The sequence below is a fragment of the Sparus aurata genome, chromosome 11, assembly GCF_900880675.1.
Source record: "Sparus aurata chromosome 11, fSpaAur1.1, whole genome shotgun sequence".
In the NCBI taxonomy this organism is placed as follows: Eukaryota; Metazoa; Chordata; class Actinopteri; order Spariformes; family Sparidae; genus Sparus; species Sparus aurata.
This window is the reverse complement of record NC_044197.1, coordinates 12,930,644-12,946,326: the sequence shown is the minus strand read 5'-3', so window position 1 is coordinate 12,946,326 and position 15,683 is coordinate 12,930,644. Positions and strand designations below refer to the sequence as shown.

Here is a 15,683-nt window from a genome sequence, read left to right as displayed (position 1 = left end):
CAATACAGAATCCCAATTCCCCTGGGGGACACACTAATACATTTAATTGCTCAACGAGCAGCCATTCATAACTAAAATTAATTTCCTCTTGCAATCTTGGTTTTCCCATGTCACACGTTTGTTTTTTACGCATTTTGTTTTTTTTTGTTGTTTTTTTGTTGTTTTTTTCCCCCAGGAGCTGCACTGATGTGGTTTGCTGTGTTATTTTCATCATCGTCATCCTCGGCTACATCGCTCTGGGTACAGTTGGTGAGTTTGACACATTGCTGCTGATTACATCACACAAAGTTTCATAATGACACAAATCTGCACATGCAGAACAGTGGTGATATGTTCTGGTTGTGGCGTGGAAGTGTGAAATGCTCACTCACTCCCACTCTGCCACGGTGTACGGAGCAAATCATCTAGCTGCTGGAAGGAGTGGAAAGGTGAAAAGTGACAATAGTTTAGCATAGACGAAACTGCTCTGTTCCTCTCCACATAGTGAACAGACACTTAAGTAGGAAAAACATCTGTGTGTTGTTTTCTTGTTATTCATAATTTCCTGACGGGTGATTCAACAAAATGTCTGATTGTTCAACATGTGGGGGAGTTGAGAAATGTAGCTCCCCCAGAGAATGGGCTATTCTTTTATTAAGTGGGAGTTTCACCACCACACGCAACTTGTATGGCTCACTCTGTTCCTGTGTCCCTGACGAGGTTTTTGACTGAATGACCAGTGATTCCCTGTGGCCCTTATTTCATTCAGATTTTCTTGGAGCCATTAAATTCACTCCATCACACTCGAGTGAACTAAAGTCTACTTTGTCGAGCTGACTGTGGCCATGCAGTCTTCTAAATCTCCGCATCAGCGCTTCTTTCTTTCTTGCTCTTTACTCTTATCTCATTGTCCCATCTTTCTTTAAGTTTCCCCTTTTTAAATGTTCTCCCTTTGTGTCTTTCTGCCCTTCATCCTGTCTTCCATTGTCATCCTCTTTAATCCCTTCCCATATAAATGCATATTCTCTTTTAACCAGCACACCTGACTGCACATGTCTTTTCTCCCTCTTTTAAACACAAGTATGATATACATCTTAAATTAGGGTAAAATGAAGTCCCATTGCAGTGTCACCAATTACTGTCATGTGCCAGCTCGTTGTCAATGTGGTCACGTCTCTATCTTGGCATGGGACATGGAAAGGACTTACTGTTTCCCAATAATTTAAAAGGAGCAGAGGGCATGACAATGGATGTGACTTGAAATAAGCACTGACTTGACTGTGATCAGCTGAAGAATTTAGTGTTCTTTTCACTTGTGTCATCCTTGTTGTGTCCAACACTCGTAGAAGCCTTTGTTGTCTCACAGTCAGTGCAACCCTTCATTGACTGGCAAGGTGAAAGGCCTTAACGCTCTGTTGTTCATGTTGGGCAAATAAGAATTGCTTTGTAAATTGAATTTCAGGGTTACAGCCACTCCTGCCTGGAGAGAAAGAACCAAACAAATTAAACTGGATTGATTTTGTATTTTGTTTTTCTACATGTGTGGATGTTGCCTCTTAATTGAAATGAATACATGCAATCCTCAAAATAATTTCCAATGCTGTTTTGTTAATTGGGCTTTTTTTATCCTTGGTTAATTGACAAAGAGGCAAACGTGAAAAAAAAGGAAAACTATTGATTTAGACAGGAGTAATAATACAATGCTTTTAGGTAGCCGGATGTTTTCTCTGCTACATAAAGAGACAAGCTCTCCCATGTGTAATTTAGGGCCACAGAGAATCTGACAAGAAAGGTAATGTGTTGACCAGTAGCCTTTGTGCACCTTAGTGGGTAGAATGAGGCAGTGTTTGTCTAGAATGGCTCCACGTGTTGAAGTTTGTGCAGTTCAATAGAGAAACTATTGTATTATGTTTCAGCCTGGATCCATGGCGATCCCAGGAAGGTCGTCTATCCAACCGACAGCCACGGTCAGTTCTGTGGCCACCAGAACACCCCCAATGCGTGAGTGGAAAAATCATCAGTTCTTAAATTGTCGTACACTGAAATAATTATGTTCCTTAATTCGTCTGTCAGCTTCCCATTGTTATCTTTACACTCACAAAAGACTTCGACCACAATACATGGAGATGGGTTGTGATTAATTATGGCAGGCACGGTACACTCTCTCATTCTCTCTCTGATTTAATGTGTGTGGGTGTGGGTGTGGGTGCGGGTGCGTGTGCGTGTGCGTGTGCGTGTGTGTGTGTGCTTAAATGCTTGCTGATAAAACTTTGCGAGTAATGCACTGATTTCTCAATCTTGTAAAGCCTTCTAAATAATCAGACCTCTCTCTCTCTGTCTTCCTTGATTGTCTCCACAGACACAAAGCCATATTATTCTACTTCAACATGTTGAAATGTGCCAATCCTGCTGTTTTAATTAACCTCCAGTGCCCTACAACCCAGGTAAGACTCTGAGTGATGCCCCCTCTAGCAGCACATTCGTACACTGCTTTATGTTGCCCTCCAACTTTTCCTCCACGCTTGATTATGCAAGATTGATGGGCTTTCTCATTAAGCAGAGGCATTGTCTCTTCTAGCTCTGTGTCTCCAAGTGCCCTGACAGATTTTCAACTCTCCTGGATGCGTGGAATACCAAAAATTGGGATTATTACAGGCAATTCTGCAAGCCGGGCTTTGAGATTGGCAGCAAGGTGAGAGCAAGTGGTTAGAGGTCTGTTTTGCCTTCTTGCAATCTAGATGATGTTTAGATTTTTATAGGGCCTCATGTCTTAATTACAAAAGTTTACACATTCTTCGTTTTGTTGTAGATGCACTTTTGATCAAACATGATTTTGAAAAGAGACATGAATGTCATGCCTAGTATAGCTTTCAGACATCCTCAGATTTCACCTGTCATTATAATGAAGAGCTCATGTGAATGTGCGCTTAGAGACAGGCGGAAGTGAGCTGGCGGTGCACTGATGCACATCACAGCCCTCTTCTGTCGGCTGGCAGCAGCTCAGTGACGTTGGCGAGATGGTGTGTAAGAATCAGAGAGTGAGGTGGCGTGTGGGAGCACCTAACAGCTCTTTCAAACAGTTTGAACAAAAATACTGATTTCCCTTACCACATCATCGAGTGGTACAGGGTGACAGGATTACATCAGACAGGAGTCACTCCAACTCTGTCACTTCTGACTTCTTGGTGTTGTGCAGGAATAATGATATAAATGATACCAACGCTATAGTCGTTGACAATTAAATAGTGCTGAAGCAAGATCTGTCTGTGTGGCTTTTCTGAAAATAAGAACTATTTTATATTTGCAAAAATGTGACTGATATAAATAATTTGGTTGACAAGAATAAAAACTAAATTATGTACTGTTTCATAAGCAAATAACCTCAAATTGATAGTTAGGTTTGAAGGAGTGACACAGATGCGATTGTATATATATATATATATATTTTTTTTTTTTCCACTGGTTCATTTGAGATTTTTTGCGCTTTTTTTGCCTCCATTACATTTTCTTTTTCAAACTAGTGAATAGGAAATGTCCAAAACGCACATTTAGGTATTTATTTCAGTTTAGTTTTTTCTGTGTTGGAAATGAACAATTGTAATACAAAAAAGTTGTCTCGTGAAAGTAGTCTTCTGTGGAAGTTTCCAGGTGATAAGTCTTGGTTAAAGAATTTATCCTACTGTCTTACTTTTTAAAAAAAAAATCTATGGAACTATTCACTATTAAAGGCTTTCTTTTTATTTCTCATATTCTGAGACAGAAATCTCCACTTCAGCAGCACTTACGTAGACCAAAGTTTCCAGTTTTGCTCCTACCTACATAAAACATACATATATAATTCCTAACCTCATTTATGCATTTTTATTATTTTAGTCTGATGTGTCAACCAGGTAGAACAAGAATTGTGTGTCTGGCTTGGCTTGGCTATCAAATGTTCAGATTTCTGTTCTGCATATTCAAATGTTGAATTTGAAAAAAAATGTAATACAAAGGGCAATTGTCTTGATGTAAGTAATCAACTAGGAAGTATCATGGTGTGATATTTATCAGTTTTGATAAATTAGTGTTTATTGTTGTTTCATCACAAAAGTTACAAACAGCAGCAAACCACACAGAATAGTGTGTCACATTGTTTTCAGTTAATTGAATCATTATCTTCCCTTTCAGTCAGCTACAGAAGTCATACGAGATGAAGACTGCCCGTCTATGATCGTTCCAAGCAGACCTTGTAAGTATATCTGAGTAAGTGTAAACCGCAAAGGATCATTATTTGTTTGCCAAGGCCCTAAAGATATGAACAAAATGTTTAAATGTGTTTCAGTCCTTCAGCGGTGCTTCCCCGATTTCATTACAAGAAATGGAATTTTGACTGTAGCCAATCAGACCCTCTTCAAAGATGGAAACAACAACGAGAGAAGTGTCATCGACCTCAAAGAAGCTGCCAAGTAAGACCTTTATTTATCCTTGTTGTTTGACCAGAAAACTCACATTAATTTGATTGAGAAATCAGAATTCCTGCTATAGGAAAGAAATGTACATAAATAATCTACCCTGTGAAGTGTTTTAAAACTATTATACTGTCAATAGGGCTGCCAACTCTGAACCCAAACAGTTCTGGAAAGATATCACAGGGTAGGACAAGTTGACAAATGATGTCCAGGAATGTGTCCAGCCACATTCGGCTATTTGCATGTTTATTGCATGAAAATACAGCTTACCCGCAAGTTCATGAGTAGAACTTTAGTGGCACCTACAAGCTTACAACAACTGCTGTGTGAGTTCACGCTATCAACATGTTTATGGACCAAGATAGCAAACTTTGGATAAGCAGAGAAATCATGTATTTAAATCAATGAGCTGACGTTCTGAACATACATGATTCTGTGTTTGCTGTGATCAACTTTTGTTTGTTACTCAGGAAATGTAATGTGCTTTAATGCTTCTTCTTCTTGTAGCCAAGTTACTGCCGTGCAGCAAGGAGTGGAAAGGTTTCAAAAATGATTTCTTTCAGCTTTTTTAACTTTGCCTCCCCTTAAGCCACTAGCTTTGTGTAGACTAACCTTCCCACTCATGCTTCTCAGGGTGATGAATCTGCTCCTGAGTCCTTCCACCTGCAACAGTGGACAGGAATTAGGACAGATTGACACAACTGCTTGTGGCAAATATCAACTTTAAAACATCAAGTCATCTGCTACAATTGTGTGTGAATGGTTGTGCAGTGTGTCAAATAGAATAGGGAGTGGTGTAGTGCCCCCTGGTGGTCTGTAGGTCTGCTCCCTTTATACAGATAGATGGATAGATGAGAACGCAAGTTTGTGTAACAGTGCTGGATATGAGCCAAGTCCTTGCCAGTGACAGGGTTTCAGTGACCTTTAGGGAGCTAAATTGGAGCTCTCCATCATTTTTTTAGCTTGTAGTGTTCTGTTCTGTCCCGGAGCAATGTTAGCTTGTCCTCTGTCCCTCATCTGTCTGTACTTTGGAGATTTATATGAGTCATAGAGCAGTGTGTCTGGAAAGGTGTCAGGGAAAAGTTAAGATTTCTTGTCAGATTTCTTGTCATTTTTAGGGGTCAAACAATTTTTTTAATTGAAGATGAATTTAGGTGACAGGTAAAACCCATTAAACCCAATACTTATTGAAGAGTTGCCTATACTGTGAACAGAAATAGCATCCATTTATATGTGCTATTCCACTAGCTGCGCCTCTGTATCATTCAGTAACACACTGCTAAACCATTTGCAGCCATACTGAAAAAAATCATTGCTCAGTAGTGCTTCAGTAACACTAATGCTGTTTAGTGGCTCTTTAATATGAAACTGAAATATTTTCCCTCTCATAACCTGATAAGTAGGTCTCAAAGCCAAGAATATCAAAAGCATTTTGAAACTGTATTCATCTTCGTTCCACAGTGACAGTGAAGATAAATAGTGTCAAAATGTTTTTTGACAAACCTTAGTAACTAAAATATTGCAGGCAAGGCACAAACATGCCACAGCCCCTCTGTGTCCTTATTAATGTTCCTTTTTGTCTCCTTTTCTCTTTCCCACTTTTTCTTCACCTCCCCTTGTTTCTCCCTCTCAGAGGTTTGGCAAGTCTGCTCAATGCCAAAGAAATTGGCATGAAGATCTTTGAGGATTATGCAAATTCCTGGGACTGGATCCTAATGTGAGAATATTTTCTTTATGTTTTTGTGGATTATTGTGGCGTCTGTGGGTGGAGAATCCAGTGAAATTAAAGACAAAACTGATGAAAACCCCTTTACATCTTAACGTACAAGTGGTTCCTACTGTCTTTCCTGCTTGAGGCTTAAGACTGATGGAATTTGCAACAGTTGATCTGATAAATTATTATTTGCAGATAACTTTACTAAAAGGAGTATTAAGCCAAAACTAATTTTGTTGCTGGTCAAATTCGGGTCGGTCTCCAGTATGCATGTGTTTATGTCATTGCAGTGGTCTGGTGATAACCATGGTGGTCAGTCTGCTCTTTATCCTGCTGCTGCGCTACACTGCTAGCGTGCTCCTGTGGCTCACTGTCTTCGGTGTCTTTGGTGCACTCAACTACGGTGAGTGTGCACCACAGACAGCAACGCACATTGCCAGTAGCTCCTGTATACATGTTGGAGATGCTGCCCACATTTTTATATTACACTTATGTGCCAGCGATAGCCATGTCTGGAGGCATTATGTGTACAACCGTACATATCATTCTTGTGAACGTGACGTGTCAGAAACGCCTTGAGGGACTTTCTTAGAAATTGGAAGAAATGTGAAATTGCACTCAAAAATGAACTGATTAGATTCGAGTGGTCAAAGGTCGAGGTCACTCACAGAACACATTTTTGACAATTATCCAACAACTGATAAAAGTTTGATCCGAAAAAATTACATAAAATAACTAATGGGATAAAATAATCAAGTGATGACCTTTAAGAGGACAAAGATGAACTTTACTGTGACATCATAATAATTTTCAAAAAAAAGGTCCTGGCCATTATTCAATGCTGTCACTCATGAACAGCTACATGACTGGTACACGGACGCATACAACTTTGATGCGGTAATATTAGTGTACATTTGACCTTCTCAGCTGTGAGCAGTTTGTTTGTAATGGCAGCCTGCAGCAGATTTAGTTTTTTCTTGCCTTGTTGCCTCCTTTTCTGGCTCTTATTCTCTCTCTCTGTGTCTCTCAGGAATCTGGCACTGCTACTGGGAGTATGACACCCTGACCGGGAAGCCGGGCGCTGATGTCGCCATCTCTGATATCGGCCTCCACACAGACTTCAGCATTTACCTTCAGCTCAGCCAAACATGGCTCATCTTCAGTATGTTGTCATCCACTATCATGACTTTACTTCACACTTGCTAAATGCAAAAATGCTAATGCTAAAATCACATGTTAAAACAGATGTGCTGTATGTGCATTGACAAATAATTCAACATATTTGTTTCGTAGTGATCTCACTTTCTGTGATTGAGGTCATCCTTTTCATTATGGTGATATTTCTGAGGATGAGGCTGCGCATTGCTATTGCGTTACTGGAGGAGGGAAGCAAGTAAGTGTGGATAAAAACTCTGTTGTCGTCTTTAAAATTAAATGGTGTGTTTGACTCCTTTGAATCGTACATATGACATACAATTGAGAAAGATGTTCGATCTGTCTTGTTTTTAGGGCCATCAGCCACATCATGACCACTCTCTTCTACCCTATTATCACCTTTTTCCTTCTGGCCATCTGCATCGCTTACTGGGCTGTCACAGCAGTGTATCCTTCCTACTGCATCTCACTGATGAGCTGTTTTATCCAGAGAAGTACAGGAATTCTGCTTCCTCTGTAATGTTTTTATGAATAAGAAGACTTTGTGTAAGTAGCCTGTAGGTAAAGTATTAAAAGAAAACTGACTATATTTTATCGGTAGTCAGTGATTGTTGTGTGGAAGACATTTCCCTTTCCCTTAACGAGTCTGCCCTCAGCTTCTTAGCATCATCCGGTAACGCAGTCTACAAGGTCACACCTACTGATGATGCATGCATGTATGCCAACCTCACATGCCGTCCAAAGGTTAGTCCACCACTCTGTTACACAATGATGAGCATTTGATAGTGAAATTGATATTGTTTTGTCGTTTTGTTTTCAGAAAAATTCTAGCGTCACTGATTCTTCATTTTCGTAACTGTGTCATTTTTCTGCCACTTCATCACATTTCCAGATGTAATCAATCAAAGCAAATGTAAAAGCTTCTTCTTATTGCCTACAAGTAGTATCTGGTAGCTGTGTTTCTAATATAAATAGAGTTCAAAATAGCGGCTGACAGCTATGGCGGTTTAATTGGGCGGATGTTATTTATCAACCTGCCTGCCCTCCCGAGTTTGTGGAGGGTAATGTGAGCATCTAAAATGCTGCCTGACCACACAACTTTTTAATAAATGCAGGATTACCTGGAAGCCATACATGAGGAAATGAGGCATTAATATGCAAAAAACTAACGTAGAGTGTCAGAAAAAGCCAAGATGTTGGGGTTTTTTGTGGTTGAGTAATTTTAAGTCTAACAGAAACATTAAAGCAATCATTACATCGCATCACTCTGTTGCTCTCTTTCAGACCTTCAGTCAGACCAATATTACCAAAGTTTGCCCTGGAGCACAATGCTTGTTCGCCTTCTATGGTGGGGAGAGTGTGTACCACCGTTATATCCTAGTCCTCCATCTGTGTAACCTGTTTGCGTTCCTCTGGCTGGTCAACTTTACCATCGCGTTGGGCCAGTGCACTCTGGCTGGGGCCTTTGCGTCCTACTACTGGGCCTTGAAGAAGCCAGACGACATCCCTGCCTGCCCGCTCTACTCCTCTTTCAGTAGAGCCATACGGTAAGGAGCTGTGATAAGCCAGTCCTGCTTGCCTGGTCAAATATTTGAATATACACAAATGGTCAAAAGTATTTTATTCCTTTTTGTTTCTTGTGTCACAGATACCACACAGGTTCTCTCGCCTTTGGTTCTCTAATACTCGCTGTGGTGCAGCTGGCCCGAATTGTTCTTGAGTACCTGGATCACAAACTCAGAGGTAAGCTGTAACTTTTTTGAAACTCCAGTTTTCCCACTCTAACACATTTAAATGATTATGTCAAAAGAGATGTTGATGATTGACGGTGTGTTCCCAGGTTCACAAAATGCATGCGCTCGGTTCCTGTTTTGCTGCCTCAGATGCTGCTTCTATTGCCTGGAACGTTTCATCAAGTTTATAAACAGAAATGCGTACATTATGGTGAGTTAAGAAAACATCTGTTTGCCTGTAATTTGAACTAAATGTTTGCAATCTGTGAGCAGTTCGGCTGTTAGTTTGCTTGTGATTACACTCTACTAAGCACTGTTTATTATCATTTACAGATAGCAATATATGGAAAGAGCTTCTGCACCTCTTCTAGGGATTCTTTCTGCCTCTTGATGAGGAATATTATCCGGTAAGAAATCTCTAAATTCTGTCAGATCCACGCGTCTAAGAAGGGTTAGTGTACAGATCATGGCTACTGAGACACACTCTCAAAGTAATTTTTTTCCATTTAGATAATTTATTTGATGTAGTTGTTCTTTCTTTTTTACCCAGTTAACATTCCAGGCTGACAAAATAAAGCAATTATTTTGAAACAATCAAGAATTGAGTGTTTTAAGAAGTATTTGTCCTTAATATGCCACTAGCCATCATGTATTTAATGCTGTTTTTACTTTCATAGATCTCTCCTCAGTCTGTGTCGCAGTGCGTGACAATGCCTTCACTATTCTCTGGCTTTTCTCTCCCTCCTCTGTAGGGTGGCTGTCCTGGACAAGGTGACAGACTTTCTGCTCTTCCTTGGAAAACTGCTTATTTCAGGAAGTGTCGGTGAGTTTCATGTCAACCGCCGCCTGTGAAGTGGCATCAACAGGGACGCAGATGAAGAAGTGCAGAAGAGACAGGATGAGACATCCTCCTGAATATTAAGATGATGATAAATCTTCTCAGTCCCAGTTATTTTTGCCTCGCACATACTCTGCCTCCACTCAGTTTGCGTCATTAAAGGTTTAGATTGGTCTTTGAAAATAATGAAATCTCTTGGATCACATTTTAGAAAGCCTTAAATTCAAATCAATTTGTAAGATCTTAATTTAAACATTAGTCCAAGTATATCTTTGGAGTTATCCTTTCCTGTGCAAATAATTATTGAGCTACTTGTACCAAAGTAATTCTTCTGAAGCCCCATAATTAAAATAATCTTCATTACTGTATATAATTTGTGCTCCCTGTCGAAACCTTCCCCTTTGATATGTCCAAAAACCACAAACCACATGTATTTATGTTTAATATTAAAAGCTTTATACTTATTGAACTTTTTAAACATGTCCTGATATATACACTTGTATGGTGTTTCAATATTTCTGATGACATGAGGGTTAAAGGTGTTGCATTTCTGCTACAGTGGCTTTAGTATGTGACTGTTATTTGCACCCTGTGTCCCCTGTTTTTCTCATCTCTGCTATTAATTTGTTTATTTATTTCTTTTTATCTTTTCCAGGTGTTCTTGCATTTTTCTTCTTCACACGTAAAATACCAGTCATTCAAGAGGAGGTACCATCCCTAAATTACTTCTGGGTCCCCCTTCTGGTAAGAAATTCAAATATGGGCTATTTGATGAGTGAATGTTCCAGCAATAACAGCAGAGCCTAAGTCAACTTTCTTGCAAGTTGAGATATGTTTGTATTCTGACTTGGACGATTCTGTGCTCACGCAAGATAAAAAGATTCAAATGAGCAACAGTGTGGAAAATGTATGAAATGAAGATTAACTTTTTCATAACATAATATACCGTACATATTTTATATGTATCTTATTTTATGCCTTTACATTTGTCACATTTGTGCAAGGATGGCACTGATTGGCCCAGTTAGTGAGATCTGATTTTTTTCCTCATCCTAGTCTATAACACCATATCTAACAGCTCAGCTGTTTCTAGAACAGAGAGAACACACACTTCTTCAAGATCAGATGACTTTGCACAAGTTACTTAGTTGATGAAGGATTTACGACTCGCGGGTCGTATTCATTTTATTGTTTTTGGTTTTGTTAGTGTGCAGATTTTTGTGGTCCCATTGTAAAACAGTCATGCAGAGTAAATCTTGGTAATATAACCCACTGATGGCAGCTTGTTGATTCTTTCAGACGGTGATTTTTGGATCCTACATGATTGCACATGGCTTTTTTAACGTCTATGCCATGTGTGTGGACACATTGTTCCTGTGCTTTTGTAAGTATTAAGTTAAGTTCTTTACATGACACAGTGCGAGAATATGACGTGTGTTGAGTATTCCTATGATGGTTAAAGATTAAAATTCATGTAGCCTGTCAGCAGTTGAATCTAAGTCTTTCCCTCTTTTAAACTGCCTCTAAATGTAAAACTGATTCCAGCTCACTCTTTAATTCCTGCATGACCTTCTTGACATTTTTCCCCCACTAAGCCTTTGCTTTTTCCTTTCTCTTTTCTGCCTGTCACTCTGCACTCTGTCTGCTCTTCCTGCTCTTCCTCTCCTGTGCTGGGACCTGGTCTCAGGTGAAGACCTGGAGAGGAATGACGGGTCTTCCTCCAGGCCCTACTACATGTCTCCCGGCCTGCACAAGATCCTACGCAGAGGAGAGGAGGGTGCAACACTAGGCACTGCCTCCTGAGCAATGTGCAGCCGATTTTCTGAATTGCTGACTCTCTCACTCACTTCTCCATATCTACTCTATGTGTGTGTGTGTGTGTGTGGGGGGGGGGGGGGGGGGGGGGGGGGGGGGGGGGTCTGGACATTTGAGAGCAAGTACTGTAGGGCTAAACATCGAAACCGGATGCATCCCAGCCTGGTCAGGGATGGCGTGGACATGAAAGGACATGCTTGTATGTCAGTTCTTCACAGAAAAGGCATGGGGGACTAGAAAAAGACCTCTGTTTACTTCCTCTCTTGAGCCAACTCAGATACTTGCCTTTTTTTCTGTCACGCTTTTGTTCTTCTTTCTTTTCTTTTTTCTTCTCTGTATTCTCTTGCTGACCTCTGCCTTACTGAGAGGGTACGCGTCAAACTCGCAGGACGGACGCACAGGCTGAGATGAATATGATAGAAGCATTTTTACCCAAACAAACATGAGGACCTTAACATGTACAGATGCCACGTTTGGACTACGGCATAACGCATCACTATGAAACAGTGGTGGACTTATGGGGCACCCTCTTGTCGCACTTTGGTCTTCTAGTGTAAAAGTGTATGCACTTTCACATATGGGAAAAGAACCATGTGATTTATTTCTTTTGTCTAGCATGATTATTTTGCTGGCTGTTGATGTTTACCATCAGTTTTATAGGTTTGTTTTGATCCACCGTATTTATACTAACACAAACACACGGATCCAAAAATGGTGTGTAATCCTGCACTTAGCAAAACAGGTTTCTCATATTTTACATCATTTATATATATATATAAAAAAAAAAAAAAGAAAGAAAAAAAAAGAAGTCACAAACATTTCAAAGTTTCCATTATGGTCATAGATGTACTGTAAACCAGACAGAGACTTTTGTGGGAGGTCAAGACTTCAAAAAATACTTTATGATTTCTTTTTTAGAATTTTCTTTTGCTTAAAATTTGAACAGAACCTGACCATTTTCAGGAAACTTCTGAATGCAGCCACTAGTTTTATGTGCCTAGTTGTGAAAAAAAAAAAATGATGAAGATGTTCCTCTTACTCTGTGGTTTTAGACCTAACACCAGGAACCTTTTGCGATACAGTTTATAAAAGGATGTCAAAGCCATTTTTGGTAAATTTTTTATTGGATGGTTCGGATGTAGTGCTGTTTTAATACTAAGTATAATACACACATCTGTCTGGAGGTTATTCAGTGTTCTTTTTGTATAGGAGAATTTTTTTTATCAATGAAATCCAATGAAAATGTGAATCCTTTTTTTGAATAAACATAAATGGTTTATGTATTGTCCAGTGCATTTTCAAAGTACCTTGCTTGGGGTTTTAAATATCTGGGTCTAACTTCGAGGTGCTAAGTGATTCTCTCAGCTGTGATCTCAGTTTGTAACATCTTGCCACTGCTGCCTCCTAGTGTGGGATCTGGAGGTGAACGACGGCTCACCTGAACGGCCCTTCTACATGAAGAGATGCTTGCGGAAACTCCTGAACAAGAGCAATGTCCAGAAAAAGCACCGAGAACAGTGATAAGATGAAAGGTGGGGGACGGACAAAGACTTTCATTTACCAAATCTTGGTACAAGCCCATGAGGCAGTAAGCATTTTGCCAAATATAATTAAAGTGTGCACAGGTTGCAGCTGTACACTATAATGAACACTGTAGATAATCAACACGAATAAGTGACAGTTTTTTGGTATTTAACTTGTTAACTGTAAAAGTTAGTTTAAAAACATTTTTTTTTAAAAAGGTTTATTTTTGATGGTATACAAGGTCACACCAAGTTCTTGTAAATAGTTTTAATAATATAATTTGTTGTCATGTTTTGTAGCCACAGTCATACTACATGACACAGTAAGTTTCTATGGGAACAAGTGATTTCTTTCTTTATTGAGACTGTGGTAAACATGAGCCGTTTTGGCTGTTAAGCTAGTTACCAGTGTTCACCACTTGGTGGTGCCATTAGTCACCAGACATCTTCTATGTACTGATGATGAGGTGTGAATGCACTGCTCATTGGACTCTTTTTTTGCCATGGAATGGTCCAACCCTAGCTCATCTGTGTATTGTGTCATCACAGTTTTTGACCTCACATTGTCTCACATTGAGAAACGTGTCTGTCCGTCAGTGTCCACTGTTTTCTTATTTAACTGTCAAGGACAAGATGGCACGGGAGTTCAAAGCTTCACTCTTGAAGTGCCGTTTTGCCTTAAGCACTGCCACATTAAGTTTTTGATGGCATCTTGCAGCTATATAGTTTACATTTGAAGATGTATGTCTGTTTTGTTTTTTTTATCTAAATGATTTAAAGGGATAGTCTGCAGTCAGAGATGATTTCTTGTATGTCAAGTGTAGGGATAAAGGTGAAGTAGAAGGATGGTCTGTGTTAACGATAAAGTCTGTTTATTGTCAGTGTCCAACCACCAAAACACACAGACCCTGTCCCTGTTGCTTTACTGTCTAACCTACTGTTGATGTGCATACATGGGTGTCACTCACAGCTGCTCTAAAAGTGATACTACTCAAAGAGTAATCTGTAGAGCTGTAAAACAAGGCTTTCACAGCTAAGAAAATGACCAGAATGTTGTCAGAAACTTCTCCAGCTGCGGCTGCAGTATCATTTGCTGTTCAATATTATCAGTTGTATGTGTGTGACGGTGCAATTATCTATTTAAACAAAGAGAAGAGTCTCAAACAGAGATTAGAGAGATTAAAATGTTCTTTTGTTTCCTAAACTGCCATTATACTCTGTGAAAGATAGCACTTCACCTTAATTCTGAAGAGACCAACATCACTTGTTGTTGTTTTGAACCTCATTTTAAACCGTGTTTTTGTCACTATGGGTCCTCTCATTGATCCAAGGTGGAGCTGGTCCAGCACAGTATTATTGATTTATTGAGGCAGTAGTCAAAAAGAACTGTTCATTAATCGGATGGATTTTATGATATTTTTTAATCTTAACATCTATTTTGCATTGGTTGTGAGTATAATCTCATCTCTGGCATCAGACAAAGCACAAATGCTTTTGTGATATGAGTGATGTCATGCCAGTTTGGCTGAGTGTTCGCACGACTGTTGGAACAGGTTTCGGCGTCACCAGGTTGTCGATCAGGTGACTGAGTGATGCAGCTGTTGGCAGTTTCACACACTGCATCCTTGACTTCAAACCTCTTGTCTTTTTCCGTAATGTTGTCATGCATCAGTTGGGATGATGCTCACCTTTAGATCTTTGAGATGTGACTCATGCTTGTGGGTCTTTGTACTGCGTTTGTCAAACATGAGAACCTGCCCTCATGGTGCCGCAGAGTGACAGCACTGCCAGACTCACACACCCTCTGCCCCCGTTTGAGCTGAACACGCTCAAACACGTACAACGTAAGCGTTTCCATAAAAGCAAAACAACTCGGCCTGTGTGTCTGACAAGGAGAGACCTGATGCATCTAGCTCTCAGTGTGGCATTATACGCATGCAGCATGTTGTTCCTTTTTTTTTATACTGTGCAACTTCTATACCCCCGGTTGTATTTTGTATCTTTGTGTGCATGCGGCTCGGGTTCATTCCCATGAGGGTGAATACCTGAGATCTGATAAGTGAAGTAAAAACAGTAAGAACTGTTTTATATGCCTCCTCCTCCCTCCCATGTCTGGAAATTAGATTCTTTTGGTCAACCGCAGTCAACAAGTAGACACAAGTTAAACGTGAACGTCAGTTTTCTCACCGCAAACTCTTAAAACTCCTCATACCTGTCAATACTCGAGACTGTTTTATTTATTTATTGTTGCTCACTTGTGCAGAAACTCCTCTGTCATATATTTATTTATGCAGTAAAACTTGCATGTTTTTTTAACAGAATATAATACTTGTGTGTATGTTCAGTCAAATATAGATGTGTTTTGTTACTTCTATTTTTATGAATAAATTGTTTATCTACTATGCACTTTTTTTTCCTTACTGAGGTCTGAACACAGCATCATGTAAAATATCTCCTGTCAATCATTCACCTCGGGGG

The 15,683-nt window shown here is 39.7% G+C and overlaps 2 protein-coding genes across 5 annotated transcripts in view; both read left to right on the top strand.

The window, feature by feature from the left end:
• Positions 1–15,605, top strand: part of slc44a5b (solute carrier family 44 member 5b) — a 36,327-nt gene extending 20,722 nt beyond the window's left edge. Inside the window, exons 3-23 of one of the 4 annotated variants that reach the window (XM_030432735.1) lie at positions 176–249; positions 1,896–1,980; positions 2,339–2,423; positions 2,558–2,671; positions 4,147–4,207; positions 4,301–4,424; positions 4,935–4,967; positions 6,061–6,144; positions 6,432–6,544; positions 7,172–7,303; positions 7,435–7,534; positions 7,651–7,743; positions 7,953–8,040; positions 8,581–8,843; positions 8,945–9,039; positions 9,137–9,240; positions 9,363–9,436; positions 9,782–9,852; positions 10,523–10,611; positions 11,167–11,251; positions 13,091–15,605. In XM_030432735.1, coding sequence (XP_030288595.1) covers positions 176–249; positions 1,896–1,980; positions 2,339–2,423; positions 2,558–2,671; positions 4,147–4,207; positions 4,301–4,424; positions 4,935–4,967; positions 6,061–6,144; positions 6,432–6,544; positions 7,172–7,303; positions 7,435–7,534; positions 7,651–7,743; positions 7,953–8,040; positions 8,581–8,843; positions 8,945–9,039; positions 9,137–9,240; positions 9,363–9,436; positions 9,782–9,852; positions 10,523–10,611; positions 11,167–11,251; positions 13,091–13,203 — 2,080 coding nt within the window. In that variant the 3' untranslated portion in view covers positions 13,204–15,605. Of the gene's footprint in view, positions 1–175; positions 250–1,895; positions 1,981–2,338; positions 2,424–2,557; positions 2,672–4,146; positions 4,208–4,300; positions 4,425–4,934; positions 4,968–6,060; positions 6,145–6,431; positions 6,545–7,171; positions 7,304–7,434; positions 7,535–7,650; positions 7,744–7,952; positions 8,041–8,580; positions 8,844–8,944; positions 9,040–9,136; positions 9,241–9,362; positions 9,437–9,781; positions 9,853–10,522; positions 10,612–11,166; positions 11,252–11,554; positions 11,755–13,090 lie in introns of those variants that run through there. The other 3 variants (XM_030432734.1, XM_030432737.1, XM_030432736.1) reach the window with 3 other exon arrangements.
• erich3 (glutamate-rich 3) overlaps positions 1–15,683 on the top strand; it is a 75,656-nt gene that overhangs the window by 27,223 nt on the left and 32,750 nt on the right. The gene's annotated exons all lie outside the window — the stretch shown is intronic.